The 27,061-nt window shown below is 37.9% G+C and overlaps 5 protein-coding genes across 9 annotated transcripts in view; 2 read left to right on the top strand and 3 right to left on the bottom strand.

The window, feature by feature from the left end:
- Positions 1-6,509, bottom strand: part of LOC126372108 (histone deacetylase 4) — a 122,640-nt gene extending 116,131 nt beyond the window's left edge. For 2 of the 4 annotated variants that reach the window (XM_050017684.1, XM_050017689.1), the window contains exons 1-2: positions 6,284-6,508; positions 4,455-4,509 (exon numbers count right to left, since the gene is read on the bottom strand). In XM_050017684.1, the coding sequence (XP_049873641.1) occupies positions 4,455-4,491 (37 nt within the window). In that variant the 5' untranslated portion in view covers positions 4,492-4,509; positions 6,284-6,508. Of the gene's footprint in view, positions 1-4,454; positions 4,510-6,271 lie in introns of all 4 variants that reach the window. The other 2 variants (XM_050017687.1, XM_050017685.1) reach the window with 2 other exon arrangements.
- LOC126372176 (protein-S-isoprenylcysteine O-methyltransferase) overlaps positions 1-27,061 on the bottom strand; it is a 190,441-nt gene that overhangs the window by 48,455 nt on the left and 114,925 nt on the right. The gene's annotated exons all lie outside the window — the stretch shown is intronic.
- LOC126372197 (uncharacterized) lies at positions 6,881-8,076 on the top strand. The gene has a single exon (XM_050017865.1). It carries the CDS (start codon positions 7,016-7,018, stop codon positions 7,418-7,420), a length of 405 nt encoding a protein of 134 aa, XP_049873822.1. The 5' UTR covers positions 6,881-7,015; the 3' UTR covers positions 7,421-8,076.
- LOC126372190 (transmembrane protein 222) lies at positions 7,753-9,970 on the bottom strand. The gene is made up of 4 exons (XM_050017855.1): positions 9,742-9,970; positions 9,433-9,643; positions 9,133-9,263; positions 7,753-8,800 (listed from the first exon to the last, which is right to left on the bottom strand). Exons 1-4 carry the CDS (start codon positions 9,876-9,878, stop codon positions 8,722-8,724), a joined length of 558 nt encoding a protein of 185 aa, XP_049873812.1. The 5' UTR covers positions 9,879-9,970; the 3' UTR covers positions 7,753-8,721.
- Positions 10,091-27,061, top strand: part of LOC126372096 (structural maintenance of chromosomes protein 1A) — a 29,799-nt gene continuing 12,828 nt past the window's right edge. The window contains exons 1-10 of the mRNA XM_050017643.1: positions 10,091-10,314; positions 10,597-10,717; positions 11,137-11,236; positions 16,793-16,941; positions 17,350-17,518; positions 18,046-18,258; positions 19,166-19,417; positions 19,974-20,132; positions 21,439-21,546; positions 22,773-22,934. Coding sequence (XP_049873600.1) covers positions 10,203-10,314; positions 10,597-10,717; positions 11,137-11,236; positions 16,793-16,941; positions 17,350-17,518; positions 18,046-18,258; positions 19,166-19,417; positions 19,974-20,132; positions 21,439-21,546; positions 22,773-22,934 — 1,545 coding nt within the window. The 5' untranslated portion in view covers positions 10,091-10,202. The remainder of the gene's footprint in view (positions 10,315-10,596; positions 10,718-11,136; positions 11,237-16,792; positions 16,942-17,349; positions 17,519-18,045; positions 18,259-19,165; positions 19,418-19,973; positions 20,133-21,438; positions 21,547-22,772; positions 22,935-27,061) is intronic.

The following is a 27,061-nucleotide window of genomic DNA, read 5'->3' as shown; positions in this document are numbered from 1 at the left end:
CTCTGAAAGTAAGATGTTCTGTTCTTCGGAGAGGTAAGTATGGAGTAGCCGTTACATGAGTCATGTCAGTAGCCTTCGACGGCTCAATAGTAACCCCGACACCAGGGGTTGGTAAGGTAGATCATTGGTTTAACAACCGACACGAGAGAAGAATGACTATACATTGTTTTAAGTTTACGCGGTTATTATCATAATTAAAACACATAATAACGGGTTCTTACCGCGTTTAAATCAGGGATATGAGACTCCCGATATTTCGACACTGTTGCAAGTTCCATGACACTCTATTACTTTGTTTGTTGTGTTTGATTATTATTACTTTGTTATTGGCCCCGATTCCTGCAGACATCTCTTAACTTTAAGTTATACCTGTCATTTTCTTATCCGCCGAAAAGGAAAGGGACGGATGATTGACAGCTCTTAATTTTAGGAAGAATGAGTAAATAAATGAATAACCCGGGCGAATTTTTAGACGGTTGTTTTAGATTTGTGCTTAAAATTGACGTGTGTTCCATAAATTTTATGCTTGTCGATTACCCGTCCCTTTCCTTTTCGGCGGATAAGAAAATGACAGATATAACCTAAAATAAAATTAGATGGTATTTACAGGAATTAGCACCATTATGTGTTTTAATTAAGAATGACTATATTCCTAATTGGGGCAGTCAGAGGTACATTCATCGCGTTACGAACTAGGTAGGTACCCACACTTCACCGAGCTTTCTGTTAGACTAACGTGATAGGTATCGCATTTTATAATGGGGATACAGATAAGTGTTTAAAAAAAAATAGATCGAGTATCTCAACATTTTTACTGTTTACTACTCAGTCCCACGAGAGGGGTGGACAGCACTACAAGTTATCAGAAGATAACATACTGTATGTCGTAAGCTCTCTCATTTTGATTTTTATAAACAAAACCTCGGTTTACTAGATTTGGCGTGACAGCATAACGGACAGTTATATTCGCATTTATAATATTGATAGGGTTTTTCTCAACTCTTCCATGAGACAAAAAGAAAGTCCTCCTTATTGACTTAACATTCAATACTTAATCAAACCAAAGTCCTTCACGGGACACTGGACTAGAATAAACAAGGCATACTCGTAATCGTAATCACGCGAGTACTTTCACCTTTCGGGATTTTTCCTTCGCTAGAACGGGGGGGGGGGGGGATCTTTGGTAGGGGGAATGGGAGAGAGCGGGGGGTGCGGTAGCTGGTGCTATTTATACAAAATCGATGTCGGCCCGGCCGTGGCCTTGGGCGCATCGATCGCGACAGCTGGGGGCTCGCCCGCCACGCCCCGCGCCCAACAACTACGCCCAGCGGTGGGCGGACTACCCACCTTTTCTTAGACGCGAGTGAAGCGTCCTGCTGGAGAAGTATGAGAGCCGCGATGCGATAAAGAATATGCGTCGAGTAATACACGTACGATGTTTATCTATCTACACAGATAACTAATTAACCCTCTGCTGTTGCCCGCACTTAGTCCACATGTAGATTATCCCTTATAGCGATAAAATCTCTTAGTCGTCCATGCAAAGTACTTTCATGTCCGTCTCAGGGTATAAACCATAGGGTTTCTCTTTCAAGTATTTGAACCATCGTAATATCCAATCTATCCTTATTATAAAGGCCTCCGTAGTCCAGTGATTGAGCGTTAGGCTCACGATCCAGAGGTCCCGGGTTAGAAGCCCGGTGGGGAAATATCACAAAAATTACTTAGTGATCCCTAGTTTGGTTAGGACATTACAGGCTGATTACCTGATTGTCCGAAAGTAAGATGATCCGTGCTTCGGAAGGCACGTTAAGGCGATGGTCCTGGTAACTACTTACTGATGTAAGTAAATAGTCGTTATGAGTCATGTCAGGGGCCTTTGGCGGCTCAATAGTAACCCAAAGAGAGAAGAAGAATTCCTTATACATATAAGGATGCCAATTTTTATGCAAATCTAGACGTGAAATGTCATTTCTAACTAGACAGATCAGTTACTTTTTACTAAACGTCAAAATACGAAATTACTATGGAATTCGTATTAAAATGCTCACTGTGACGTCATAGAAAAACGTGATAATATGTAGGACTTATTATTACGTTTTTCTTGATTAAAATTCATAAATAAGTCAACCAAAAAAAATTTTTTTTTTCGTCAGCTTTAGATATGTCTGTTTTTAGTAATCAGAATTTCATAATTTATCTTTGACCTAGGAAACTACGCAATTCTCGCGTCGCGCATGTCATACTACGGCTCGTGAAGGATCGCGTTACCATTTCGGCAAAGCCACCTGCCCAACACGAGAGAGGTGACTTACTCATACATATCTTGAAGGATCACAGGGTATACAATTTGGCAGGGTTACCTTTCGCGATAAATAAACAACAAGTTTTTTATCGTGCTATAGATTTACACGCGTTCAAGTTATAAGAATTTTTTTGTTTGTTTGCGAAACTTGTTCTCACGTTCGATAGGGGAAGACAAGGAGCCTTTGCTTGGCAATGGGACGTGCAATAGCCTACTGAAAAAATAATTCACCATAGATTCTACTCTGAACCGGCGTGCGTGTATGAAGCGATTGATGAATGTGGAGGAAGCAAAAGAAGTGTGTCAGGATCGAAGCAAATGGAATTCTATAGTCTCTGCTTACCCCGGTGGGAAATAGGCGTGAGTTTATGTATGTATTCTTGGTGGCTCAATTGGAAGAACGCTCGACTCTCACTGTGAGATCGCAGTTTCGAATCCCAGCACGGGACTAAACCAGTTTTTTTTTTAATTAGTTCTTGATATCATTTTTGTATCATAAATGATTATCACGCGCTCAGAGGTGAAGAAAAACACCGTGAGGAGACCCACAAACCCGAGGAATGGGAATGTTAGGTTAGCGGATCCCATGAACACGGAATAACGCTAGGGAAATACGTACTTCCGAAATTTCGCGTACAACAAAATAATGAATTTAATTAAATTTAAAATTTGAATTTGGAACATTAACAAGAATTCAAAAAACCCTTTACGTAATTATTTTTATTTATCCTAATACTCGTATTCAATATTTTTCTGACTTTCTATCTTGTGGGTTGTGAGGTGGATGACCAATGTCAACCTGGTGTCAGGTTTTTATATTGAGTTAGGGCTTACATCAGTAAATAATAACCGGGACCAACGGTTTAACGTGCTTCCCGAAGCACGGATCATCTTGCTTTCGGACAATCGGGTGATCAGCTAGTAATGTCCTAACCAAACTAGGGATCAGAAAGTGTTTTTTGTGATATGTCCCCACCGGGATTCGAATCCGGAACCGCTGGATCGTGAGCCCAATGCTCAACCACTGGACCACGAGGTCGTTAATTTTTCTGGTAATCCTTACGAAACATACTGCATGAATACATGGGATTATCTGTCTGGGAACTGATATTAGGCAGTCAAATTACTAAAATGTATAATTTTATGTTTTTTTATGAAAAAACATAAAATTATAACATAAAGAACTTCTAGGGCCCTGTGCCGAGGTTTTTCTTGCAGCTCACTAGAGAAGCTGCAGTAGTTTTAGGAGAATGCGACGTTCGTTATGTAAAAAATAACGATTCAAAGTGTAACTATGTTACCTACTGAATAAAGATATTCTTGAATTTGAATTCGAATACACTTGCGTGCGAGGTGATTCGATGTTTTTGATAAAGTACTTATATCAGCCGTGAATGTTATAGACGCTTTGTTTATATAATGTCGCCATTTAATTAAATACTACACTGTTCTTTGAAATAAAAACGTAAGCGAAGTTAAATAAAGTAGTAAGTAACCTTTGAATTTTATTTATAAACGACCCGAACTTTCGAGACCGGAGGCGCGTGGGTGGGGTGTAAAAAAAAAACTTAGGTTCTACATCTAGTGAATTATAAAAGAAACTACGTGATATTTGAGTTTTTATACTCCGTGGATCGGCGGAACATACTTTCAAAAATGAAAAAAATTAAGTTCTATTACAAACACATGACCCTCGTTTTTGCTTCGCTTCAGTCGGGCAAAAACAAGTGCATGTTTAGATTTTTGAATTATTTTTAACTAGGCACCTATGCTTTTTAAATAAATTTAGTAGTATAGTTTTAATTATTTGTAATTTTAAGATAACTAATATTCACTTGTTAAGTTTGTAATATTTGTTAAATAGTTTTTAGATTGTAAATATTATATAATTTCATTCGTGTCTTCAGAAAGTATTAATAAAATATTCTGGTAAACTTTCTAATCTGCCATAATAAATATGGCAACTGAACGTAATAAACTTATTTAAAAACCATTCCCATCAAAAACTTTTTATTTTATTTATTTATTTTGATTATGGCAATGGGTCGCTCAAAATCATTTTAATACACTTTTTTCAGGCAATGTCATAATTTCCAAAAAAAAACAAAATTATCTTATTTTAGAACTTGAGACTTAAAACATGACATACCTGAATGAGATGAAGATTGACCAGGGTCATCAGCCATAATGGAATGTTGAAAGTTCTGGAAGAGATGGGAACATATTGAATTAATCATATTAATTATTATCCAAGTTAAGATAAGTTTCCACTGAAATTGATGTATGTTTATTATTAATTTTAAGTAAAAAAAATATTTAATGAGATACAAGGTGAACTCTTTTGCAGGGATCACTGTTAAGCAGATTAATAAATAATTTTATTATTATAATTATATATTTTATTATTATAATATATTTTATAAATAATGTTATTATTATAACTACTTATTATTTTTTATATTGATAACTTTAACAACCTCATTCAATTTTGTAAAATAATATTGTATAAAATTGTCATAGATAGTTTAAATCTTATTTAATTTCAGTATCATAATGGTTCACTTTAAAATAATAATTTTAAAAATATTTTTTATATTTTTTAGGTAGCTACAATATTACAATATTACTAAAGGTAAAAACTTTCGAACTCCCAAATTAGAGTGAATCTGTATTTGGATTATTTTATTTATACCCCTGTCAGCCTGTATGTCATTGACATAAATATAAAGGTTCAAGTCACATTTTAAGCCCCATTTTTTATGTAATTGGTTAGTTTCCTAGGTCAAAGATAAATTATGAAATTCTGATTACTGAATAAAGACAGATCTAAAATGGACACAAAATGTTTTCTTTTCTCTATTTAACTTAATTGTGAGTTTTAAAAAAGAAAAATCTGTGACATTATGACATGTTTTTCTATGACATCACAGGTTGCTTATTCATACAAATTCTATAGTAATTTCGTGTTTTGATGTTTACTAAAAAGTAACCAATTTGACTAGTTGGAAACTACCCTATTTTCTCTTTGAGAATTACTGAAATCCCATTGTTTAATTCAATTATAATTATAAAAGATTTTTCTCTTTGATTTAGAGAAAACTTTTTAGTTTTCATTTAATAAAAAAAAATCCACAATGTATCAGTTTGTTATTTTGATGTACACTGTTATATGGGATATATATTAATATGTGTGGAAGCATAGTATGTGGGAATTAATATCCAATGCAGCAGTGTGTGTCCAGACAAGTGTGCTTTATTTGAGTGGTTTAGATATCCAACTGGGTTCTATCAATACTATCTGCACCATCCTGCATTTTGCCTTATTTCCCATTATCTCAACTTAAAATAATGTCTTTCATAGAAAAATTAATAATAATAATATAAGATAATGAAAAGTGATGTGGGTAGATGAAATTTTTGTTGTTCTTTCCTGGTTTTCAATAGAGAGTAGATAAATATATATGTAAAAAATCATAAAAAAAAATACAAATACTTAGTAACATTTTGTAACTTTGTCACCTCAAACAAAAACAAGAATAAGAATAAAGAAATTATTTGACATGTGTCTTTTATTAATAGGCATACAGTCACTTGAAATAACATATTTATTTTAAAATTACACAGTTATACCAATTATTCTATGAAAATTTATGAATTAGGATAAGTTTTTAATGAAACTATCTAATTTCAAGGAAAGGGTGGCAGTAAATATAGCCAAAATTTATTACTTTCAAAATTTTAAATAAAACAAATTCTAATTATGAATGAGGACTAACCTTTACACTCTAAGTTACAAGTGATTATATTGGATTCAAACAGGAGTAAACAACTTCAATATGTAAATCAAAACAAGTTTAATATTTTGTGGTTTCAGTACCTTAATAAAGGGCAGACTCACGAGAAATGGACGTAAATGAATCATAAACCATGTAGGCAATAATACTATGAGAAATAATAGAAATATACCGTCGAACTGACCAGCTGTGAAGCCTGGAACTTGAAGAGTAGACCACCAACACTTTACGACGAATGTCTAACACACAAGGCGGGAAACATTACTTCAGCAACCAAGTTATCACAAACAACAATCGATATACCATTTTAACACACAAATTCTGCATAATTCCTTCAAAACAAGCTGAAAATTGTTGTTTTGCCAATTTTGACATACTTTTCTTACGTCGAATTTGAATTTGTTTTCAATGGGATATATAAAGGAAACAGGTTTTATTCGTTTTTGATGATTGGTTAGTCGGAATCTTAGATGTGTTTCTAGCTAATTGCAAAAAACCTTGTTATGCCTGTACATTTTCTTCCTGTAATAGAGAACAAACATGACAATATTCAAAACCGAAAACGTCAACATTTTTACCGGTTTTTAAACTACAAGAATTTTCGCGTGTATTCGAACGTAATTTCCGAACGAAACAGTTTATTTTGAACCGTAATTTTGTAAAATAGTCCAAAAATAGCACACCACCACTTTTTATTTATATTCAAAATATTCAAATGAACACAATATTTGAAAATAAGTTGGTGTTATTAATTTTTTTTTAACAGAGGAAAAATTTACGTCATCGTTATTGTCAATCGCTTTCAAACGTCAAAGAAGTGAGCAACAAAGCAAGTTATTTTATTTCCGTGCGTGATTTGATGTTGCAAAATTGCACTATATCTATTTAACGTAATTAACTAAGGTCAAGTTGCACCATGTTTTCGTCGCTATTCGGCAAGCGGAGGTCTTCACCAGTTGAAGATGAAACTCCGCCAATACCAGGACCAAGAAGCGACGAGGGTTTCGAGATTGTGGACCCGACATCACCCAGACCTGGGCTGTATCCTAACGTGAGTGGTGTTGGAGGCCATGCCGTGCCGTACCCTCAGAGGCCAGCGCCTCCAGCGCCTGTACCAGCCTTCAGACCAACTGTAGACCAAACATTCCACTACTTACAAGGCGTACCTTTCGCGCTCAGCAAAGAACTGCAAATGGCAACGAATAAGGACTCGTTTGCTACGGAAATTGGTGACCTCTTGGCCTTCTTGACAACCAAATTGAATATGAGTGGATATAACTATGAGTTTAATTTGGAGAAGAGTGTTTTGAAGGAATGTTAACAGCAATTTAAATTAATATTGTGAAATGTTAGACTTTATTGTTGTTAAGCAAAAAAATATGCTGATCAGGGACAGATTACATCCACAAAATACATTTAAAAAGAAATATAGATCATTTGTATAGACTAAATAAAGCTCAATGTCTTGTATTTTGTCATAGATGTTTTTGAAATGGTCTATTATCATGAACTCTTATATTGTTGACCAATATAAGATGATTCATGAGTAGTAAACAATATTTATTGAGTCTAATGTTATCACTTCTTTCATTGTGAGGATTCTAAGAATAACATTTCAGTTACAGTATCAAAGGAAATGAGCAAGACAATAGGTAATCAATCTACCAGTGTATTTATTTACAATGTTTCTACAAAATCATGGCTTTATGTGTAAAATAGCATGATATGTTTAAAATAAGGCTTGATCACACGGCTATTTAATAAGAATTATAGTAACTAGATTGAAACATGATAGGTAACTATACTAAGTTTTAAAGATACATTTTATTTAATGCAAGCATTAAAATAACAAACTATTCTTTTCTGAATGCAAGTAAAAATCTTGTCACTATTGTGTCGTATTGTTACAAATACAAAAATAAAAATTGTAAAATATTTGTTAAGTTTTTAGTGTAAATAAAAATATAATCTGAGCAATGATGTTTATTACTATTTACACACTATCAAATACAATTAGTACAAATGTTTAAAATGTTGTAATAAAAAGATCTGGATTATGTAAAAAGTTTATAAAGTACACCAATGTACTGTGTACATGAGTACCAATGTACCCTCTACGTAAAGACAATAGATTCAGAACTCGAAACTTACATTATAAAAGACTCCGTTAAATACAAAAACGGTTTGGAAACAGTCGAGACCCTTCACACCAACAATAAAATTAGAAAACTAGCAACAACTAAAATAAAGTACTTGATTAAAATCTCTAATACAAAAACCTCACACCTTTTCATATCACACAACCCTTTAACGTCCGGATTTCAATTCCATCACTCACTAAAATATACTTCTAGCATCTAGCTCACCACAAAATTAAAAATAGCACTCTTTTTGTTTAACACAGTGAAATGCACTTGAACTATTCTGTCAGGATGAAAGACACTGATTGGATCAGTTCAGGATTTAATTCTTGTTTTCGGATTTATTTATACACACCAGTGACTTTTGAAGACACAACAAACATAAGCAGTGGTATAACAGTGTCCGGTGTCACTCCAGTGCGGATCTCACTCTTTCATGTGTAGTTGCAGTAACATCACACATTTATAATACGTAAACACTTTATATAATAGCAGCCAGCCCGCATATCAGTGCCACTATGATGAAGAAAGGCAGCCATGTTTTCAGGAATGCACCAAAACTGAAAAAAAAATATAAAAAAAAATACTAGCCACCAAAACTGCACAGAACTTCTGGTAATTTATTTTAATTTATCTGTGCCCAGCAGTGGGAAGTTTATTTATAGGCTTTTTATGTTTTTGATTGCACAGAACTGCAGTAATGGGTAAGGTTGATTATATTTTGTAGGAGTAAACATTGTCTCAATGTAACAGTATAACTGTAAAATTTAAACAAATATCTCAGTCAAATTAGCTGACCCATTATCTTCATTTAGTTTTAAATAGCACTAAGTGAACAAATTCTTGAAGTCTTCCTTGTTTGTTTAGTTCATCTTACGATAAATCAAATTACCTGACATATTTGGAGTATGGTATCATGTAGAAAGCCAATTTGACCATATTCCAGTTCTTGCATCCATCATAGTTCATGATGTTCAGTGCTGTGGCCACGTGGGAGTGGCAGTTGTCATAGAATATGATGTGCTGGAATGAGAAGATACAATGTTATATATATTTAATATACTACCTGTAGGAAGGTGTAATAAATGAGGAGGCAATTACACATACAAAAACTAGCATAACAATCAAATAGATCTAACAATTGACAGTATAATAATGACCAAAACCATTTAGATAAATAGGAAACACAAACCATTCTCTTTTTGTATATTTCTGAGGCCTCGGCAACTGCTGCATCCCATCCAGTCTGTCCATTATTAGCCTTCTGCGGAGATAGCTGCCAGTATTTAGTTGGGTTCCCAAATGCCATCAAGTCCTCCGACACGAAGTACGGTCCAGCAAAGTCGCGGATCACTCCCGACGACGTACAGATACCCATATGGCCAAGAAATGGGAAAATCCATCTGGAAATTTAAGTTATGGGATTTCTATAGTATAAAATCACTCAATACGATCGATAATAAGGGGAAACCTACTTATTATGAAAGTTATATAAACTTACGTTAATACTGGAATGGGAGTCCAAACAATGCAGTAGGGATACCTGCACCGATTGTGGTCAATAGGATCCATCAGCACGGCTTGTTCACGATCACTTATGTCTATAGGGGTTGTGGGGCTATTATCACCACTGTTCATATTTCGGAGTAATTAGTTATAAATACAATTATCCATTCATAAATAATTAAATGAATACAACAGGAAATCGGAATTTTGACTTTATTTTTTGACAATTGTTGACAAATAAAAATTCGGATACACGTACAGTAACTAACAATTTATTTAACTTCTAAAACCGGTTTTTATCTACCGGTATTTTCTAAGCACATCACTATTCAAAATGGCGGATTTGACGTTTTGACTTTTTTGACGAAGGCTTGTTGATATTTTTTGGCGCAATGTTTTTGTGAATGCATATTTTCTAATTTTATTGTGTGGACAAAGTAAATTGATAACGGCAAAATGCCGGCATTCTTGAAGTTTATTGATATGGAGAATTTCAAGTCCTACCGGGGTCAGCACCGGATAGGACCGCTGAAATCCTTCACCGCTGTCGTTGGACCCAATGGCTCAGGTAAGCTGCCTTTACTATACCCATAGATCACGTCTTAGACATATAGGATACTGTTATAACTCTACCACATGAAACAAGGACTTGTAGCAATCAAATTAAACCAACTTAAACGAAAACGGAATGACGTACTTTTGTTTATCTAACATCATGATTCTTTCGTCTATCCCACTACATTATAGTTTTCTTTCTTCGCTTATTTGTATATTTCTCTTTTCCTCGATCAATTAACCTCTATATATTATAATCAAACCCATAATTATGCACCCAATGTGTTATAAACAGGTAAATCCAATTTCATGGATGCCGTGAGTTTCGTGATGGGTGAGAAGACTTCCTTGTTGCGTGTGAAGCGTCTCAGCGACCTCATTCACGGAGCCTCCATCAACAAGCCTGTGTCTAGATCGTAAGTACTACTTTTAACCGCAAATATTACATAAATACTTTATTGCACATACAGGAAATACAAAAGAAAAGAAAAATAGAAAGAGTAGCCTGGGGGGGTTAAACTTAGTTTTATTTATTCTTATACTAGGGCTATGCTATGACGACCTTTTGACGTTTGTATCAAGCTTCAAGTTGTAACCGGGACCAATGGCTTAACATGCCTTCCGAAGCATGGATCATCTTACTTTTGGACAATCAGGTGATCAGCCTGTAATGTCCTAACCAAACTAGGGACCACAAAGATTTCTGTGAAATGTCCCCACCGGGAATAGAACCCAGGACCTCCGGATCATGAGCCCAACTTTCAACCACTAGACCACCGTCACACCACTAGACAACGTCTCCAGATGTTAACATACTGTTTTCTGTTTGTTCCAGTGCATCAGTAACAGCTACGTTCATCCTGGAAGATTTGACTGAGAAGAAGTTTCAGAGATCAGTCATTGGACAGTCCTCTGAACACAAGATTGATGGACAAGTGAGTATCACGCACATATTGTGTTATTTGACGCGAAAACTACTTACTAGAAGAGCAAAATGATAAAATTTTGCTCTGTTTAAACAAGTCACTTCTCTAGACCAGTGATTCCTAAAGTGGATTTTACAGTTTACAAGTAATTCGTTGCCGTGGGCGGACGTGTCGCATGTTGTCATATCGGTTCTTTAATTTTGAATTTTAAATTACTAGACCCTCTTGTTTGTAAACTCGGTCCCTCTCTTATCATCTTGTGGGATTATCCATTTGCGGCCGCGGACATATTGGATTTTTTCTATCTGTTTCCGTCGCACCTGTGTTGTTTTGGTGACTAAAGTGTTGTGGTACTGAAAGAAATTCTGCTCGAAAAAGTGCTAACTTGCCGGTGGGATTCGATCCGGGGTGCGCTGTGTGGTGATCTGATGCAGGTTCCGCTGCGCTACAACTGAGCGGACGTTACGCGCGAATTATACGAGTCGGTATCTGTCGACCGCTACCACGATACCCAAACGATACTAAGCGATACTATCGTCTGAGCCTTTGACTGGTACCACGGTATTGGCGTTTGCATATCATGATGTTTACAACCCAGTGTGCAACTTGCTCAGAATCGGTTGGTCAGGGGCCCGAGTGCTCTTGTTGTAATAAGAAGTACCATTTTCACTGTGGTGGTATCACGGAACGTGGCTTTAACCGTCTCGGAACAGGAAGAAGCAGTTGGAGATGTGCAGCATGTCGTGATGAAAATTCACTTTTAAACATGACAGCGGACTCGCCCCGAACTATGCCTGCTCCTGCTCGCATCTCGGCGGCTTCCCTTGAAGACCCCAATCTGTCGTCAGTAGGCAAGGTCTCCGGTTCGGGAACTAACACTGTTGCTGTGCCCGAGGAAAGTGTTATATTGCAGACTCCAAGCTGCGCTCCCAAAGCAAGCCCTCCTAAGGACGAAGTTTTAAACACCATTCTGAATAAGCTTTCAGACATGCAGAATCAGCTTTCGGCGATCCAATCGATACAGTCCGATTTGGTCCAGGTTAGAAACGACTTGACAGCATTGAAAACTTCGCTTGATTCCAGATTAGAAAATCTTGATGGACGAGTTAGTGATGTTGAGAAACGTGTGGACGTTCTGGAGGCTTGTGTATCTGAGATCACGGTTCTGAAAGAACAGCTGCGGAATGTAAAGGATGAGCAAAGAAAAGGCGAACAATGGGTGCGTCGCTCTAACGTCCAAATCAATGGAGTGCCCGAAGTCAATGGTGAAAACCTACTCAAGGTTGTCTCTTCGCTGGGTAAGGTTTGTGGGTACGCACTGGACCCCAGCAGAGACATTGATTTTGTTACTCGTGTGGCTGTCAAAAATGACACAGACAGTAATATAGTAAAACCTATCATATTGAAGTTTCAATCTAGATACAAAAAAGATGATTTTATATCGGCTTTGCGAAAAATTAAAAACCTAACTGCATCGCAAATAGGTTTCAGCGGCAACCTGAACAGAATCCACATCAACGATCACCTCTCCGCTTATAATAAGATGCTATTTAAGAAAGCGAGATCTTTGTCAAGGGAGAAAGGATACCAGTACTGCTGGGTGCGTAACTGCACTGTCATGGTTCGTCGTAGTGACAAATCAAAAATATTGTATATCACGTCAGAAGATTGTTTAAACAAAATCTTATAAGTATTTTTTTTGTCTTTAGTTTTTGGTTTATTGATGGCTGCATTCACGGTATTGTAATAATAATGAGAAGGATAAATAATCTTTACTATATATTAAGGCAAATAGGTATTATTGTAAACTACTATTTACGTGTATTCATAAAATCTGTTAAAATAACACTATGTTGTAATTTGATTAGGCGTTTAGCAAACAATAAAAATTTGATTAAACAAAATTGCTTAACTGGCATACCGATTGTTATAATTATAATGTTATATAAAAATGGTTATGGCATCATTATAATTCGTCTTCAATATTTGAAACGTTTAATTCCACCATGACCTTAAACATTTATTATCAGAATGCTCGTGGTCTGCGTGGTAAAACTAATTTATTTTTGAGAAATGTATTAAATGAAAATTACGACGTGATTTGTATCTCGGAAACATGGCTACTGCCCGGTATCTTTGACTCGGAGTTGTTCGATAGTAGGTACAGCGTATATAGGACAGACCGCGATTACGAGCGAATGGGGGTTTCAAGGGGGGGTGGAACTATGATAGCGGTCCGCCGTGGGCTTGCAGTAGATGTGAGACCTAAACGTGTTTTCCCGGACACTGTGGATGTTGATGTATCTTATGTTTGTATCAATCTGAACTCGCAAATGGGTCGTACGGCCACCAATTTATTTATATTTTGCTGTTATTTCCTACAAAGTAAGAACCAGGCAGTATATCAATCTTATTGGTTAGACTATGTCTCGGATCTTTTCCTAGAATATCCAAATAATATGTTTTTATTTGTGGGTGACTTTAATATTACTCATGGATTATGGGATGTTGACCGTAATAACTCTAATATATTTATTCTACAGAACCCTACTTTCGATATTTTGACATCTCAATTGCACTCATTTTTAATGCTGACAAGTTGGTCTCAATTTAATGGTATTCCTAATGGGAACGATAGACTGCTCGACTTGGTTCTATCAAACTGCAGTAATTGTATTGTTAAGCGTACGAAACCTTTAGCCTTGCCAGAGGATGCTCATCACCCCTCCCTGGATATAAGTATAAATCTGGTATTTTTAGTGGATAATCTACGTCCTGCCCCTCGGATCACTCGTCGATTTCATGCTGCTGACTATGATGTGATCAGGTCTGAACTAAACAAAGTAGATTGGAACACGCATCTAGTTATGAATGACATTAACTTAGCAGTTAAAAAATTCTATAAATTATTAAATGATATTATTGATAAGCACGTACCCACTAGAATTGTGACGACGGATCAGAGATTTCCCGTTTGGTACTCTGGATCTTTAATCAAACTTATAAATAAGAAGCTTAGGGTTCACAGAAAATGGAAGATTTATGGACGACAGTCTGACTACAATCATTTTTCTAAACTTCGCAAACTAACTAAATTATTAGAATCAGAGTGTTATGATACTTATAACTGTAGAGCAGAAGACAATATATGCATTAGTCCAAAATACTTTTGGTCATTTGTGAACTCGAGGAAGCAGAGTGGCGGTATACCTGATGTATTGTATCTTGATGATGTTCAGGCATCGGATGGTAGCACAATAGCCACAATGTTTAACACTTATTTTCAGTCTGTGTTCGAGCCGGATTCTTCCATCCTCTCAAATATGCAAGATGTGGTTTCTAGTGACTTATTGTTGAGCTCAATTTCATTAACAGTTCCAATTGTGAAAAAATATTTATCACGTCTCGATGTGACTAAAGGTAGTGGGCCTGACGGGATACATCCTATGTTTCTTAAGCAGTGCAGTAAGGAACTGTCCGTGCCGGTTAGTAATCTCTTTAATTTATCTTTACATCTAGGAGTGATGCCAACTGAATGGAAACGGTCACTAGTTGTACCTATATTTAAAAGTGGTAACAAACATGATGTTAGAAACTACCGTGGAATTTCAAAATTATCAGTTATCCCTAAACTTTTTGAGCGTATAGTATATGATACTATGTTTCCTTCGGTAAGACAGTATCTTTTGAATCAACAGCACGGCTTTGTTAACATGCGTTCTGCAGAGTCCAATCTAATAGAGTTTACTGATATGGTACTCGAGGCTATGGATAAAGGTTGCCAGGTGGATGCTGTGTATACCGATTACTCAAAGGCATTTGATAAAATATCCCACACGTTACTAATACAAAAACTTAGTTATATCGGTATTCATGGCGATCTGCTGCGGTGGCTAGAGTCCTATCTTAGAGATCGTACTCAGGCTGTAGCTGTTAAAGGATTTATATCTAGCTTTATCCCGATTACTTCTGGTGTGCCACAGGGCTCTCACCTTGGACCCCTACTATTTAATATTTTCATAAACGATATTGCTGAGTGTTTTAATCACGCCAATATACTTTTATATGCAGATGATACAAAAATATTTTCTATTATAAAATCGGAGAAAGACTGTTACAATTTGCAAGCAGATCTCGATAGATTATACATATACTGCTCAAATAATAAACTACATCTAAATCAAGATAAATGTCACATAATAACATATACAAGAAAGAAAAAACCAGTTTCCTTTACCTACAATTTTGATGGTAAAGCTCTGAGTAGAGTGTCCGAGATGAGAGATTTGGGTGTAAATTTGGATAGCCAGCTGTTGTTTGATTCACACGTTAACAAAATTACTTCTAAAGCCTACAGAATGTTGGGTTTTATGTTTCGTCAAGGCAAAAATTTCAAAAAGGCCAAGACGCTGATTTTATTGTATAATTCACTTGTTCGATCGCAGCTAGAATATGCATCAACCGTTTGGAGTCCACAATACGCCAAGTATATTGACGCTGTAGAGAGAATTCAAAATAAATTTATTAGATGGTTAAAATTTAAATTTAAGAACCATAAATTTGAAAATATTGTATCTCTGGCAAAGCGAAGGGAACATAGAGATCAAATTTATTTATACAAAATTATTAATAATTTAATAGATTCCCCATACCTGGTTAGTCAGATTGCGTTTAGGTGCCCAGTTGCAAGATTGCGTTCAAATAGAATTTTTTCTATTCCCAATGCAGCCACCAATTACGCCAGAAATAGATTTATTGTACGAGCATGTTTAAACTATGATGGATTTTATGGTGATATAGATATATTTTCTAGTAAGGTAAATGCCTTTATCAATGCTGTAAAACAATGTAGCTGAAATGATTAAAACATGTAATAGATAGATATATAATGAATGCTTAGATATAGGGGGATTGTTTACAGAGGTTTCTTTTTGTACCTATTAATTTAATTCTTGGGCCTAACAGTATAACTTAATATAATTTATAGACTAGTTCACCGCAATTTGCAACGAAATATAATATATGTTAGATACATCGGTGGAAACTGCTTTGGCTTAATGTGTTTAATTATAAGTTTATATCTTTAAGTATCTATTGTGTAAGCTGTTTGTTTCCTTAATAAAGAAAAATAAAATAAAATAAAAAAATTTTAGAGAACCTAGGGTTTCTGTACAATATAAATGTTGCTGCTTATTCCATGACATAATATTTTTTTACCTTAATTGTTACTGGCAATAAATTTATTTTATTCTTATGTTTAAGTATAGTGCCTTTGAAATGTAATATTTTTTTAAATGTATTATTTTGTTAGTTTTAAAATTTTGGGAACCTCTGCACTGGACTATAAGCAGTTCTAGTGCTTGAATAAAGGTGGTTGTACAGTTTGGCCAACACTAGCAGTATATTTGTTTGCTTTTGTGAGTTTTTCCATTCCATTGATACACTAAATGTCTATAAGATAGTATTAACTTATTGTTATTTTGTATACTTAGCCTTTTCATTATTTATGTTACCTGACAAATCTAATATCAACTTAATATAAAATTTTGTTTGTTGTATTTCCAGTCAGTCTCCATCAGCCAGTACTTGTCAGAACTAGAGAAGCTGGGCATCAATGTGAAGGCCAAGAACTTCCTGGTGTTCCAGGGGGCGGTAGAGAGCATCGCCATGAAGAACCCCAAGGAGAGGACCGCGCTCTTTGAGGAGATCAGCGGGTATGTTTTTATGACTTGGAAATCTCCACATTCTCTGTTAAAAAGGCATAAAGATAATGAAAACAGGAAAATCTCTCATGAGCAATCCACCGCCACTTCCGTATTTTTCCCAGTCAATCTCCACAGTTCTGTGTTTGTAATAATTTTAGGCCAGAACAAGTTTAATATTTGCCGTAAGCACTTGAAGTAATAATAAGTTAGCCACAAAAAAGAAAATAGATAGTAATAATAAGTACATACCAAAGTAGCATGGGACCGCCTGCCACTGACTACATTTGCAGGGGTGTGGCAGACATTGCCGCTCTCAAAGAAGTGCCTCCTAGAAACTGTATAAATCATCTGGAAAAAATGTATGGGGCCTGACGGAGTAATAACAATGCTTAAATAAATATTCCGTCTGTCCATCAGCTCCGGCGTGCTAAAAGAGCAGTACGAAGCATGTCGCGCGGAGGTGAACCGCGCGGACGAGGAGGCTCAGTTCTCCTACCAGAAGAAGAAAGGCGTCGCCGCCGAGCGCAAGGAGGCCAAGTTCGAGAAAGAGGAGGCCGAGAAGTACACGCGGCTGCGGGAGGAGCTGGTTGGTATATTACCTTACTTTTGTCGGTATATTAACATGCTTTTGTCGGAGTGTTACCTTACTTTCGTAGGTATATTAACTTGCTTTTGTCGGTATATTACCTTATATTCATAGGTATATTAACGTGCTTTTGTCGGTATATTACCTTACTTTCGTCGGTATATTACCTTATATTCATAGGTATATTAACGTGCTTTTGTCGGTATATTACCTTACTTTCGTCGGTATATTACCTTACTTTCGTCGGTATATTAACGTGCTTTTGTCGGTATATTACCTTACTATCGTCGGTATATTAACGTGCTTTTGTCGGTATATTACCTTACTTTCGTCGATATGTTAACGTACTTTTTTCGGTATATTAACGTACTTTTGTCGATATATTACGTTACCCAACCAAGCAACCCTCGAAGGGAAACCAGCCCAATACATGTTAGGTCACATATGAAATGTGGGTTTCCACGTTGCACGTGATAATCGTGCATATTATCAATATATGCTAATTTAATGTAACCTAATCTCAACAGCAAGAGCAAAAAGTGGAGCTACAAGTGTTCCACTTGTACCACAACGAGCGAGAGATCCAGAACTTGGAAGAGGAGTTGCAGCACAAGCACTCGGAACTGGCCAAGGTGGAGAAGAAGAAGCAGAAGGCAGAAGACGCGCTGAAAGAGAAGAAGAAAGAGTCCGGCGCCATGCAGCGGGAGCTCGCCAAGATTGAGCAGGAGATACGGGAAGTGGTCAGTGTATTTTCGTTTAACTCTGAACAATACAGGTCCCGTAAATGGTGGAGTAAACGAAAGTGGAAGATAGCTCACATAATTATTTGAAACTAATTTGATTAGAGTTAAAAAATCCTTACAGTTGCTAAGTTTCTTTTCACTTTTTTCATTCTTAAGATTTTCTCTAGTCTCTTCAGTGTTTACAAAGTGTCACGTGCGACAAACATGACGCTTTGCCATAGAATAAAAATTAATAAAGGATAGAACGGTAACTCTCCGCCCCCCACCTCTCTCTGGGTCTTACTTTCATCTTAAATGGTCGTAAACCGCTAAGGAGTAAGGAGGAAAGCGCGAATAGTCGTGTCTTTCTCGCACTTACGCATTAAACCACACACAGTAAGAATGAAAGTGTCTGAGGTGTGGCTTTTCTAAGCCGAAACCAGCCGACTTATCTTTCTGAAGCTCAATGTATGTTCGAATTTCTTCCGTCATGAAGTCCACGGGCAATTTGCGGTCGTTTTGTGATGACAAAATAATACCCGCAGTATCTTGATTGTTGAGTTTTCAGAGAAGAGGAAGAGCGGAAACATCGGGAACGAAAGTATTTACAAAAATACATACATACATAAACTCACGCCCGTAATCCCTAATGGGGTGGGCAGAGCCACAAGCAATCAACGACAACTTGCAGCCACTGTTGATACGTTGTCGTAAACTGGATATGATGAACCTTATGGTGATAAGGGATCAGCCTATCGCCCATAACATTTACAAAAATGTTTTCATATTAAAAAAAAGTAGTATTAATTATTTTTTTTTCAACATAACTACTTCTGTAGATTATTGATGCTTTGTAGTTCAACACGTCACTGACTTGCCTTCACACAGAACTCCAAAAAAATAACAAAACAATTCTCCTCCACAGGAAGCCGACATCTCCAAGAAGCGGCCGACCTTCATCAAGGCAAAGGAGCGCGTGACTCACACGCAGAAGAAGCTTGAGAGCGCTCTCAAGACCTTGGAACAGGCCAGGAAGGCCCACGAAGCCCATCAGGCAGACATACGGAAATTGGAGGAGGAACTAAGGGTGGTGGAGGAACAGAAAGCAGTGTGGGAGCAATCCATACTGGGCAGCAACCACACGGGACGCGCTGACGTGCACTTAGAGGAGGCTCAGGTGAGGCATGATGCTTGGTGATGCTAGCAGGGTAGACAGGCCCAGGTACGTGTGGGTTCTGATGTCCAGATTCCCCATGTGTACAACCCACACTGCATATTTTTATTTCTCTTACTATTTACAATAGTAATATCACGACCTACTTACAGCTCACTTGCAAATGTGTATTTTCTTTCTTTCTTCAAATAATTTTATTATTATTATTGCGTATGGCAGACAAAAATAAAATATCCTGCGTGGATCAAATATCCACCTTAAGCTCCCTTAACCAAGTCCTGGACTGTTCCTTGCGAATCTCCCGGTGCTTAATCCTGCGATCACATCATGGATCAAATATACTTTATTGCACAGAACTAAATTTCAATGAATACAGTCCAATTTGGGCAGCCTTATTGCTCTAGAGCAATTTCTTCCAGCCAACCACTAAAATGAAACAAACATTTACAAATAACTTGGATGCGGGTCTACTGCGGGGATACAAGTGTAATGATATGATGATGTATGATTAGTATTTTCTCCCCCGACAATAGATTTAATACTCACGATTGCCCCCCAGATCCGCGAATACGAGGAGCTGAAGATGGAGGCGTCCCGTCAAGCGGCGCGTTACTTACAAGAGTTGGACTCGGTCAACCGCGAGCAGAAGGCAGACCAGGACAGGCTGGACAACGAGCTGCGACGCAAGGGCGAGTACGAGAATAAACATCGACAGAAGGTACACTCAATACCACCCGACTTTAAGAACCTATGACGACCTCTATGGTCCAGTGCTCACGATCTGGAGGAATGCCAGTGGGGACACACCACAAAAATCCCTTCTTGATCACAGTTTGCTTAGGACTTACAGGCTAACGGTCTCTGCGGTCCAGTGGTTGAGCGTTGGACTCACGATCCGGAGGCCCCGGGTTCGAATCCCGGTGGGGACATATCATAAAAATCATAATTAAAGCACATAATAACGGGTTCTTACCGCGTTTAAATGGGGATATGAGACTCCCGATATTTCGATACTGTTGCAAGTGCCATGATCACGGGATGACTGATGAGATAAAAAAAACACACAAAAAAAAAAACACTTTGTGATTCCTAGTTTGGTTAGAAGTTACAGGTGATCACCAGATTGTCCGAAAGTAAGATGATCCGTGCTTCGGAAGGCACGTTAAGCCGTTGGTCTCGGTTACTATTTACTCATGTAAGTGAGTAATCATTACGTTAGCGATGTCAGGGGCCTTTGGCGGCTCAATCATAACCCTGACACCAGGGTTGATGAGGCACGGGGACGCGGTTGTGTGCAATTGCGTTCCCGTATCCCCGCCACACGGCGGCAAAGAGGAACACCGTTGGGTTTTAGTGGGTATATCGGGTGGCGACACCCGGGGAGTCCCACATAACCACGTCGTCCCCCCGGGCGGCGTGGTATGCGTAACGCATTTCCCAACGTCAAAAAAAAAAAAAAAAAAAAAAAAAAAAAAAAAAAAAAAAAAAAAAAAAAAAAAAGGGTTGATGAGGCTGGTATTCCACCTCACAACCCACACGATAGAAGAAGAGGCTGATCACCCGATTGTCCGAATGTAAGATGACGTTACGTGGTTATGTTGGTCTATCTATAGTATTATACACTGAATGTCTCATTGTTACGTTGGTCAGCTGGAAGGAATCTCTTTCTTAGAGATAAGCTTACCTGTACTGTATGTTTCTTTTGTCTGTTCTATTGTGTACAAATAAGTAAATAAATAAATTGTTCATGTTTCTGAAGGCACGTTAAGCCGTTGGTCCCGGTTTTTACTTACTGCTGTTTTAAATTTAGTCGTTACATGAGCCATGTTAGGGGCTCATGGGGGCAAGAGCCTTCGGCGGCTCAATAATAACTGACACCAGGGTTGCTGAGGTTGGTCATCCACTTCACAACCCACACGATAGAAAAGGAACAATAAGTTTGTTTTGTTTTTAAAGTATATTATGGTGCAGATTAATTTTCTTCTAACGTGAAAAAAATGATTGATTGTATTACTGTGTAACAGGGACAAGAAAGGAATGAAGCTCAGAAGCGTGTGGAGAAACTGAACGAACACATCCGCAGCTCGGAACAAGCTCTGGATGAACAGCGCAGACTGCGTGCAGAGCTGCAGGTATATGACAGTTGGCTACTTTCCATTTTTTTGTTTTGGTTTCCCCGAAGCGCAAGGCAAAGGGAACTATGCCATACAGCCATGTCTTATGTATTTTTTTTTTGACGATGATTAACGAAATGATGAAAGGTGATGACAATGAATGATGAAATCTAAGCCCCCACTCTCGAAGCAGACTCCTACTCCGAACTCCAAACGAATTAACTTAAAAGTCCGCATAAACTTTTGAGTTATAAATCGGCTTGTTGGCACGAACCGAAAATAGATACATTTTGTAGTAGATAAATAGGTACACTTTGTTTATTGAATATTCCGGTATAATAACACTCGCGATAGTGTTTTCCGACTAACTTAATGCGATCATAACCACAAAACACCACTTCGTAATAATTATTTAGATTATTCAATGAAGAAAGCAACCGTCCCGTTCCCGCCAAAAAGTTCTGGTTACTTTCCATTTAGTCAAATAAGTTACTTTTATCAAACGTCAAAGCAAGAAATGTTGGCTGTGTATACGCTTACCTTCGAGGATACAAGAGTGATGTTAAAAAAATGGACAACATGTGTGAAATATTATCGCAGAAAACTAAAATTTTTACTACATCAACAGGTATACAGGGTGTTAGTGACATCGTAACGATTACTGAGCAGGATGGTTCAGACCATGATTCTGGGTTGATATCAAGTGGAATTTTCAGTCGGGATATTCGTGATTTTTTTTTTAATTATTTTCAGTTCCATACTTTTGCGACGGAAAATTCCACTTGATATCAATTCAGAATCATGGTCTCAATCATCCCTCAAAGTTTTCGTTACGATGTCACTAACACCCTGTATAAAAAGGCTTTATATTAAAAAGTTTGATTAGAGTGACAGTTGTCTGATCAGTACTTTCCTAACGGTGTCCGTAGTCCAGTGGTCGAGGAGTGAGCTCATGATGCGAAGGTGCTGGCTACGAATCCCGTTATGTTGTGTTGTTGTTTAAAACATTAATTTGACAATTTCGTAGTTCTTACTTGACTTGTGTTCTACTCTGGATTTAACTCGGAATGTTTTGTACAACGTATTAACCCTTTCACGGACAGAGACCATGGATCATTGATGGTTCATAATAGGTAGTACGACACCTTGGAATAGGAACGTCTGTAGACGTTCTGTAATGTAATGGAAACATTACAGAACGTCTACAGACGTTACATAAATACCGTGAGCGTGGTTCCCCGCAGGCGGACGTGGGGTCGTGCCGCGGGCGCGCGGCCGAGCTGCAGGCGCAGCTGGAGGACGTGGCGGCGGCGCTGGGGGACGCGCGCGTCGACAAGCACGAGGAGGCGCGCCGCCGCAAGAAGCAGGAGATCGTCGAGAACTTCAAGCGGGAGATACCCGGCGTGGTCAGTGCCAGTTTCAACTTTTACTAAAACATTTACTTACACTTTTAATGCTTTTTATATATGTGACAAGTCTTCTTCTATCGTGTGAGTTGTGAGGTGGAGTACCAACCTCATCAACCCTGGTGGCAGGGTTACTATTGAGCCGCCAAAGGCCCCAGACATGGCTCATAATAAAAATAATTTTATTTTTCTTCAGTATTGTACAATATTGAAATTGTGGACCTCCCAGTGAGCAATTTAATATGCTCGTGTCGAGAGTCACCACGCTGCTTCAGAGGGCTCATGTAACGAGAACTCATTACATCAGTAAATAGTAACTGGGACCGACGGTTTAACGTGCCTTCCGAAGCACGAATCATCTTACTTTCGGACAATCTGGTGATCAGCCAGTAATGTCCTAACCAAACTAGGGACCACAAAGAAATTTTTGTGATATGTCCCCACCGGGAATCGAACGCGGAACCTCCGGATCGGGAGGCCAGCACGTAAACTTAAAACAATGTAATAGAATTCAGTTTACAAGTAATTCGTTGCCGTGGGCGGACGTGTCGCATGTTGTCATATCGGTTCTTTAATTTTGAATTTTAAATTACTAGACCCTCTTGTTTGTAAACTCGGTCCCTCTCTTATCATCTTGTGGGATTATCCATTTGCGGCCGCGGACATATTGGATTTTTTCTATCTGTTTCCGTCGCACCTGTGTTGTCTTGGTGACTAAAGTGTTGTGGTACTGAAAGAAATTCTGCTCGAAAAAGTGCTAACTTGCCGGTGGGATTCGATCCGGGGTGCGCTGTGTGGTGATCTGATGCAGGTTCCGCTGCGCTACAACTGAGCGGACGTTACGCGCGAATTATACGAGTCGGTATCTGTCGACCGCTACCACGATACCCAAACGATACTAAGCGATACTATCGTCTGAGCCTTTGACTGGTACCACGGTATTGGCGTTTGCATATCATGATGTTTACAACCCAGTGTGCAACTTGCTCAGAATCGGTTGGTCAGGGGCCCGAGTGCTCTTGTTGTAATAAGAAGTACCATTTTCACTGTGGTGGTATCACGGAACGTGGCTTTAACCGTCTCGGAACAGGAAGAAGCAGTTGGAGATGTGCAGCATGTCGTGATGAAAATTCACTTTTAAACATGACAGCGGACTCGCCCCGAACTATGCCTGCTCCTGCTCGCATCTCGGCGGCTTCCCTTGAAGACCCCAATCTGTCGTCAGTAGGCAAGGTCTCCGGTTCGGGAACTAACACTGTTGCTGTGCCCGAGGAAAGTGCTATATTGCAGACTCCAAGCTGCGCTCCCAAAGCAAGCCCTCCTAAGGACGAAGTTTTAAACACCATTCTGAATAAGCTTTCAGACATGCAGAATCAGCTTTCGGCGATCCAATCGATACAGTCCGATTTGGTCCAGGTTAGAAACGACTTGACAGCATTGAAAACTTCGCTTGATTCCAGATTAGAAAATCTTGATGGACGAGTTAGTGATGTTGAGAAACGTGTGGACGTTCTGGAGGCTTGTGTATCTGAGATCACGGTTCTGAAAGAACAGCTGCGGAATGTAAAGGATGAGCAAAGAAAAGGCGAACAATGGGTGCGTCGCTCTAACGTCCAAATCAATGGAGTGCCCGAAGTCAATGGTGAAAACCTACTCAAGGTTGTCTCTTCGCTGGGTAAGGTCTGTGGGTACGCACTGGACCCCAGCAGAGACATTGATTTTGTTACTCGTGTGGCTGTCAAAAATGACACAGACAGTAATATAGTAAAACCTATCATATTGAAGTTTCAATCTAGATACAAAAAAGATGACTTTATATCGGCTTTGCGAAAAATTAAAAACCTAACTGCATCGCAAATAGGTTTCAGCGGCAACCTGAACAGAATCCACATCAACGATCACCTCTCCGCTTATAATAAGATGCTATTTAAGAAAGCGAGATCTTTGTCAAGGGAGAAAGGATACCAGTACTGCTGGGTGCGTAACTGTACTGTCATGGTTCGTCGTAGTGACAAATCAAAAATATTGTATATCACGTCAGAAGATTGTTTAAACAAAATCTTATAAGTATTTTTTTTGTCTTTAGTTTTTGGTTTATTGATGGCTGCATTCACGGTATTGTAATAATAATGAGAAGGATAAATAATCTTTACTATATATTAAGGCAAATAGGTATTATTGTAAACTACTATTTACGTGTATTCATAAAATCTGTTAAAATAACACTATGTTGTAATTTGATTAGGCGTTTAGCAAACAATAAAAATTTGATTAAACAAAATTGCTTAACTGGCATACCGATTGTTATAATTATAATGTTATATAAAAATGGTTATGGCATCATTATAATTCGTCTTCAATATTTGAAACGTTTAATTCCACCATGACCTTAAACATTTATTATCAGAATGCTCGTGGTCTGCGTGGTAAAACTAATTTATTTTTGAGAAATGTATTAAATGAAAATTACGACGTGATTTGTATCTCGGAAACATGGCTACTGCCCGGTATCTTTGACTCGGAGTTGTTCGATAGTAGGTACAGCGTATATAGGACAGACCGCGATTACGAGCGAATGGGGGTTTCAAGGGGGGGTGGAACTATGATAGCGGTCCGCCGTGGGCTTGCAGTAGATGTGAGACCTAAACGTGTTTTCCCGGACACTGTGGATGTTGATGTATCTTATGTTTGTATCAATCTGAACTCGCAAATGGGTCGTACGGCCACCAATTTATTTATATTTTGCTGTTATTTCCTACAAAGCAAGAACCAGGCAGTATATCAATCTTATTGGTTAGACTATGTCTCGGATCTTTTCCTAGAATATCCAAATAATATGTTTTTATTTGTGGGTGACTTTAATATTACTCATGGATTATGGGATGTTGACCGTAATAACTCTAATATATTTATTCTACAGAACCCTACTTTCGATATTTTGACATCTCAATTGCACTCATTTTTAATGCTGACAAGTTGGTCTCAATTTAATGGTATTCCTAATGGGAACGATAGACTGCTCGACTTGGTCCTATCAAACTGCAGTAATTGTATTGTTAAGCGTACGAAACCTTTAGCCTTGCCAGAGGATGCTCATCACCCGTCCCTGGATATAAGTATAAATCTAGTATTTTTAGTGGATAATCTACGTCCTGCCCCTCGGATCACTCGTAGATTTCATGCTGCTGACTATGATGTGATCAGGTCTGAACTAAACAAAGTAGATTGGAACACGCATCTAGTTATGAATGACATTAACTTAGCAGTTAAAAAATTCTATAAATTATTAAATGATATTATTGATAAGCACGTACCCACTAGAATTGTGACGACGGATCAGAGATATCCCGTTTGGTACTCTGGATCTTTAATCAAACTTATAAATAAGAAGCTTAGGGTTCACAGAAAATGGAAGATTTATGGACGACAGTCTGACTACAATCATTTTTCTAAACTTCGCAAACTAACTAAATTATTAGAATCAGAGTGTTATGATACTTATAACTGTAGAGCAGAAGACAATATATGCATTAGTCCAAAATATTTTTGGTCATTTGTGAACTCGAGGAAGCAGAGTGGCGGTATACCTGATGTACTGTATCTTGATGATGTTCAGGCATCGGATGGTAGCACAATAGCCACAATGTTTAACACTTATTTTCAGTCTGTGTTCGAGCCGGATTCTTCCATCCTCTCAAATATGCAAGATGTGGTTTCTAGTGACTTATTGTTGAGCTCAATTTCATTAACAGTTCCAATTGTGAAAAAATATTTATCACGTCTCGATGTGACTAAAGGTAGTGGGCCTGACGGGATACATCCTATGTTCCTTAAGCAGTGCAGTAAGGAACTGTCCGTGCCGGTTAGTAATCTCTTTAATTTATCTTTACATCTAGGAGTGATGCCAACTGAATGGAAACGGTCACTAGTTGTACCTATATTTAAAAGTGGTAACAAACATGATGTTAGAAACTACCGTGGAATTTCAAAATTATCAGTTATCCCTAAACTTTTTGAGCGTATAGTATATGATACTATGTTTCCTTCGGTAAGACAGTATCTTTTGAATCAACAGCACGGCTTTGTTAACATGCGTTCTGCAGAGTCCAATCTAATAGAGTTTACTG

This window comes from Pectinophora gossypiella, chromosome 13 (assembly GCF_024362695.1).
Source record: "Pectinophora gossypiella chromosome 13, ilPecGoss1.1, whole genome shotgun sequence".
Classification (NCBI taxonomy): domain Eukaryota; kingdom Metazoa; phylum Arthropoda; class Insecta; order Lepidoptera; family Gelechiidae; genus Pectinophora; species Pectinophora gossypiella.
The sequence above is the reverse complement of the archived record's forward strand: the minus strand, read 5'-3'. Positions and strand labels throughout refer to the sequence as shown.

Excerpts from the sequence above, each read along its gene's own strand:
- LOC126372197 (XM_050017865.1), top strand. The coding sequence starts at position 7,016 with ATGTTTTCGTCGCTATTCGGCAAGCGGAGGTCTTCACCAGTTGAAGAT.
- LOC126372190 (XM_050017855.1), bottom strand. The coding sequence starts at position 9,878 with ATGAACAGTGGTGATAATAGCCCCACAACCCCTATAGACATAAGTGAT. Across the intron at positions 9,264-9,432 it reads AAATATACAAAAAGAGAATG|CACATCATATTCTATGACAA; the intron begins GTTTGTGTTTCC and ends TTCTCATTCCAG. Across the intron at positions 8,801-9,132 it reads CCATACTCCAAATATGTCAG|TTTTGGTGCATTCCTGAAAA; the intron begins GTAATTTGATTT and ends TTTTTTTTTCAG.